We start from the raw sequence: 6,117 nt of genomic DNA on the forward strand, positions 1-6,117 counted from the left end.
TTTTCAGTGTACATAAGATCTGTAGAGATGTCCTTTTTTTGCAATGCATGATATTTTTTTTTAAAGATTTTATTTATTTATTTGACAGAGATAGAGACAGCCAGCGAGAGAGGGAACACAAGCAGGGGGAGTGGGAGAGGAAGAAGCAGGCTCATAGCAGAGGAGCCTGATGTGGGGCTCGATCCCACAACGCCGGGATCACGCCCTGAGCCGAAGGCAGACACTTAACCGCTGTGCCACCCAGGCGCCCCTGCAATGCGTGATATTGATAATTTGTTCGATAGGGCCTTATCCCCTACCACATTGGTTTTCTAATTCAGATTTCTGCTCTTACACTTCTTTCCTTCCTTCTACTTTCTTTAGGATTTATACCTTTCTTCTTCTATCTTTTTGAGGTGAATATACTCTCTTTGATTTCAATCATTTGAAATTTGATATTCTAGTTGTACTTGAGATAATGTGAATTCTGTGGCTGGGCAGTATTCTATTTTAATGAGATCAAATGTGTTAACTGTGTTGTCCAGATCCTCTATAGCTCTATTATTTTTTATTTGTTCTATCACCTACTGAGAGAGGTGTAATAAAGTCCTTCATTATGGTTGTGGAAATGTTAATTCTGTCAATTTTTGCTTTACACTTTAAAGTTATGTTATTGCATGCATACAGATTTATGATTGTGATATGTTTCTGTTGGATTGACTCTTTGATCTTTATTAAATATCCCTCTTTTTTTTTTTAATGCTTCTTGCCTTAAAATCTTTGTCTGATATTAGCACAATACCGTCAGCTTTTTGGGTCAGGTTTGTATGGTGTTACCCTTTGGATACTTTTGTTTTCAGACTGTGTTCTTAGAGTTAAAGGGTGTCTCTTGTGAGCAGTGTATAAAAAAAACTGGACAATTCTAGATTGAATTTTTTCTAGCAGTTTAAAGATGTCATTTCATTGTCTTCTGGCGTCCAATGTTTCTGTTGAGAAGGGAGCTCTCAGCTTAATTGTTGATCTTTTGAAGGTAAAGTATATATTTTTTTCCTTTGGCTGTCTCNAATGCTTCTTGCCTTAAAATCTTTGTCTGATATTAGCATAATACCGTCAGCTTTTTGGGTCAGGTTTGTATGGTGTTACCCTTTGGATACTTTTGTTTTCAGACTGTGTTCTTAGAGTTAAAGGGTGTCTCTTGTGAGCAGTGTATAAAAAAAACTGGACAATTCTAGATTGAATTTTTTCTAGCAGTTTAAAGATGTCATTTCATTGTCTTCTGGCGTCCAATGTTTCTGTTGAGAAGGGAGCTCTCAGCTTAATTGTTGATCTTTTGAAGGTAAAGTATATATTTTTTTCCTTTGGCTGTCTTTAAGATTTTCTCATTACCTTTTTCTGCCCCAGGAGTTTTAAAACGAGGGGTGTGTGTGTGTGCGTGTGTGTGTGTGTTAAAAAACTAAACTCCAGACTTTATAGGGATTTCACCAGTTTTTCCATTAATATCCTCTTTCTGTTTTAGGATCCAATCCAGGGTACCACATTGCATTCAGTTTTCAGGTCCTGTCTCCTTGGTTTTTGAATTTCTCAGCCCTTCCTTGTTTTTCATGACACTGACTTCCTGGAGGAGTACTAGTCAGATTATCCCATAGAATGTCCCACAATCTGGATTTGTCTGGTATTTTCCCAATGATTAGACTGTGGCTATGGCATTTTGGGGAAGACGATCAGAAGTGAAGTTCTCTTCTTGTGTGATTTTGTTTTTATCCTCTGTGAGATCTGCTGAATTTATTCCATCAGTGGGTTGATGTGCTTCATTGATCTGGGTCAATCGAATTTTGGTAGAGGAGACACCGTGCCGGTTCTGGGCCCAGGCCCTAGGAGGCATCCTCTGTTCTCTGCTTACCCCTCTCGTGCTACCATGCTGGCCCCAGGTGACTGTGAGACCCACAGGGCAGACGTGAACCCCACCTGCAGCTTGGAGCCAAGCTGTTCTGAGCCGCACCTAGATCGAGCGATCCCTGGGGGTCCTGTAGATCCATGAGCAAGAGTAAGGGATCACCGTTTTCATCCACCAGGTGTCAGGTGTGCTTTCTCATTGGCAATCCCTAGCTGGTGCAGAGCGAGCGCATCTCACGGCTCCTTCTTCCTCCATCCCTGGGAGTTCGGCTGGGAGCCTGATGCTGACCTGCTCCTCTCAAGTCACAGGTGTGTGCTGGCATCCTTCCCATCTTCACCTGCCTTCTCTCCCCCCGTGAGCCAAGTCTAAGAACAGCCCCACATCCAGAGGGCCAGCAATGAGCTCCCTTCCCTTCCTCTTGGCAACACGATGAGGCTTCAGTGGAACAGCGTCAGAGAAAATTCCAGCACAAATATATTTTCCATAGAGAGGAAAACTTCCAAAAAGAGAAACAGAACAATCCCCCAAGAGTCTGACTGCTGCTGCTGCGTGTGAACTGGTTTATGTTAATGAAGCAACTAGCAGTTACTCCTCACGCAGCAAAATACCCAGGGGTCAAGAAATACGAGACTAAATCAAGTTTTATTTGAAAATAATATTAAATTCTTTCGTTTATTCTTGGATATCAGTTTATCATGTAGTAACCTGTTCACACAACAAAAAACTATGGAAGGCAGATGGCCGGCCGCTCTCTGGAGCCTGCAACAAGTACCGATGGCGAGGACTAGGGAGGAACGGTGACGTGGGGCATGAGCTGGCTCTGTTCACTTCTCTCCAGTGGGGCTGGAGTTCAGGGGCTGGGGTTCCAGGGCTCCTGTAAGCCAGGTGAAGCAGGAGAAGGAGGGACAGGGGCTCTGGGCAGGATACGAGCATCTTCCATGATTACTTTCTCCACTTGTATCGTCCAAATCCTGGTCCTCAGCCCTGCCCTCCTCCCTACCACCCTAGCCCACATTTGCTTCCAGCTTCCAAACCACTCTGATCCCACAGCTTTATGTTTTCGGCTCTCACGTCCTGTGACCCATTTCCCCCAGCCAGGCACGAAGCCCCTGGAGGCCAGGCTTCCCTTGCACCCCTCCAGGATCTCGCCCAGGCGCCAGAATGGTGCCAGTGAAGCCTCCCTACCCAATGTGCACCAGCCTAAGGCGTGATGTGGAGGTGGGGGTCCCAAGGCGAAACCTGGGAGACAAGTCGGCAAGGGCTTGGGGGTACCCGTGCAACCCTCCTCTCACCCTCGCCAAGACCATTCCTCCTTCAGAGGGTAAAACTAACCACACCTCACCCCCAGTCTTGGTCCTGCCTCGAGCGTGAATGAAGAGCATTGCAGAGGCCACGAGGGTGTCCCAGCGCCAGGCCGGGGGGAGTCGGCGCTCAAGGGTGAGCCCGCTTATCTGTACTGAGCACCAGCTTTGGGCGCTTCGTAGAAAACTTCTTTTCCAACTCCGAAGGTCTTAGTGCTAAGGAAGTGGAGGCTTGGAGAAGCAAATTCACTTCCTTCTGGTCACTGAGCTAGAAGGTAACAAGATGCTTTTGAACCTATGCCTGTCCTGTCTCCCAAGGCTCTCAGATCCAGAAAGGGGCTCCGGAGAGAATGTGTTCCAGGGCCTGACAGTAGACAGGTAAAGTATTAGTGCTGTTTTTCAGAAGACCCAGGGAACTTGTGAGACAGAGAGAGAGAGAGAGAGAGATGGGTGGTGGTACTGAAGGTCTGGGAAGAATTTCCTACTCTTGTTTCTACCACCTGAACCCTAGAGTAGAGGGGACTGAACCCCAGACACAAAGGGTTCCCCAAGACCTTGACAAACCAAGGCAGGGGGGGCGGCCAAGGGTTGGCAGAGGCAGCCTAAACCACATCCCAGAGCACCAGAGCCTCAGATCTTTCTAGAAAGGATCCCAGACCACACCAGTGGCCAGGGCCTCTGGGGGTCAGCTCATCCATCCCTCTCCTCTCTACGGTGAGAAATTTGAGGGGCAGTGCGGCCAGCCGCTCTCTCCCCAATGCCTGTGTCTCTCCTATACACAGCCCCCGAGGGCCGAGAAACCACCAACCCCTGCCTGCTGTCCACGGCAGGGCCCACAGCAGGGCCTGATCCAACAGAGGGCCATCCAGTTCCCCACAGGGAGCGAGACCCTCGCAGCCACCGCGTGGGGAGGGCCTCCGAGGAGGCTGCCTGCCCAGGGCTTCCCGTCCCGGCTGGTGAGGGCCCCACTAGGGCAGCGCTCCGCTGAACGTCATGATGGGCAGGCAGAGGAGGGAGCAGAGGTCGGGCGTGGCCTGGGCTGGCGGGTCGGGGGACCTCTGGGGTTGGGGGTGGACGCTGCTCTTCTCTGGCTTGTAGCAAGGTGAGACCTCACACCTGTGGGGCGGGCGGGAGTAAGGGCAGGCCCCCCATCCCTGCAGCTCCTTCCGGGGTTCTAGGGGGTGGCACAGAGGCGGGCCCCTTCCCGGGGCCCCCATTCTTACCGGACCACGCTCTGTAGGATCTTTCTCTCGTCCTGGTCCAGGCACACGGCGAAGGGGCAGCCGTTGGAGCCGATGATCTGCACCTTGTCCACTTTGATCTGCGACGTGCTTATCTGGAAGCAAGGCCCCCATCAGCCCCGATCGCCAGCCCTTGGCGGCTCTCTCCCTCAGGCCACCCCAGCAGCAGCTCTCCGGGGCTGACGGCCAGCTCGGGCAAGGGTCTGGCAGCCTCCATGAGGCTCTGCCTCCTCTCCGGCCTCCACCCTCCCCGAGTCGGGAAGCAACAAGTGCCCCCAGGAGAAGGCCCACGACCCCACTGTGAGGCCCCGGGTCCCCGACACGGAGCTGTTCTCTCGGCACCCAGGGCTCCCCCGGTGCCCACCAGAGCCTTTGCACGCGGACACATCTGCCCCGAGGGCACCCCACAGCGTGGGCACCCCAAACCGCACCCCAGCTTGCCTCTCGTCCCCACCCACCTGCACCCGCACCTGCGCACACGCGCATGCGCACACACAGGCGCCGACCCGCGCCAGGGTCTCCCGAAGACAGGCGGCGGAGAGAGGGGCGTCCTTACCTGGTTGAAGCCCTTCTTGGACTTGGGGTTCTGCCTTTTCACCACCTCTGTCAGGTTTAGCGTCAGGGCCTCCATGCTGGAGTCTGAGGGGCAGGGGCGGCTCAGGCCAGGCTCGGGGCCCCTCCCCGCCGCCGCCTGCGCCCCGCCGCCCACTCACCTAGTTCCTCCTGCTTGTGGCAGGCCTTGCTCAGATTCACGGAGGTGCACACCTTCTCCATGTTACTCCAGCGGCTTCGCCCGCTGATGGCCCCCTGGAAAGGCAGCCGAGCCAGACCATCTCAGCCGGATGCCCCCGGGCCCACCAGCCACAGGGCGAGGCCTGCAGGGGGCGCTCCCCGGGAAGCTCTTCCGCACTCGCTTCTGCACCAAGAGCCCTCCCACCCCCGACCGCCTGTAGAGACCTTAATGATCGCTGGCCTGGTCCCTGGATCAAAGGGCACGAGAGCTCGGAGCACCCACGCCCTCTGGTGGGTTCATGGGCGCCCCCTCCCACCCCCGCCCCACAAATCCTTTCTCCCTTCCGACACGGCCCCACCTCCCGTGCACCCAGCCAAGCACGCCAGCCGCGTGGAACCTGGGCTCTCCCTCGCTGTGCCTCTGGACACCTCACCCTTGCCCCCTCACCCTCAGCCCTGCAGCCAGGCCCTAACACTTCACAGGAGCTGCTGAGCACGTCCAGGTCGGGGGAGAGCACACTGGGGGCGGGGGGCGGGGAGGGCTTTGGAGGCCGAAGGGGAAAAGGATGTCCACTCCCTCCCCTTCTGTCCAGGGGAGCCTGCTGCAGCCTCCCAGCTGAAAGACTGGGGCCGGGGAACACAGGGGGTGACTCTGGGTGAGGGCGGGTCAGGAGCAGGCCCCAGAGGGACACGGGCCCCAGCAGTGGCCTCACCTTGCTGTACATAATCTGTAGTGTTAGAGGGACGGCCTCGCGGTCACCATCGATGCCCAGACGCTTGCTGCCAGGACCTGTNGGGCCCCAGCAGTGGCCTCACCTTGCTGTACATAATCTGTAGTGTTAGAGGGACGGCCTCGCGGTCACCATCGATGCCCAGACGCTTGCTGCCAGGACCTGTGCCACACGGACAGACCTTCACTGCCTCTCGTTTCCAGTACCCCTCCCAGACCCCAGGGCCCCACCTCCTGGGC

General features: G+C 54.2%; 1 protein-coding gene across 1 annotated transcript in view; it reads right to left on the reverse strand.

Annotated features, from left to right (window-relative positions):
• Positions 1 to 2,499: 2,499 nt before the first annotated feature.
• The window catches only part of PIK3R5 (phosphoinositide-3-kinase regulatory subunit 5), a 22,065-nt gene continuing 18,447 nt past the window's right edge, over positions 2,500 to 6,117 (reverse strand). Inside the window, 5 exon segments of the mRNA XM_034647209.1 lie at positions 2,500 to 4,290; positions 4,398 to 4,510; positions 4,972 to 5,054; positions 5,129 to 5,222; positions 5,861 to 6,064. Coding sequence (XP_034503100.1) covers positions 4,143 to 4,290; positions 4,398 to 4,510; positions 4,972 to 5,054; positions 5,129 to 5,222; positions 5,861 to 6,064 — 642 coding nt within the window. The 3' untranslated portion in view covers positions 2,500 to 4,142.

Source organism: Ailuropoda melanoleuca, chromosome 17 (genome assembly GCF_002007445.2).
Source record: "Ailuropoda melanoleuca isolate Jingjing chromosome 17, ASM200744v2, whole genome shotgun sequence".
Classification (NCBI taxonomy): Eukaryota; Metazoa; Chordata; class Mammalia; order Carnivora; family Ursidae; genus Ailuropoda; species Ailuropoda melanoleuca.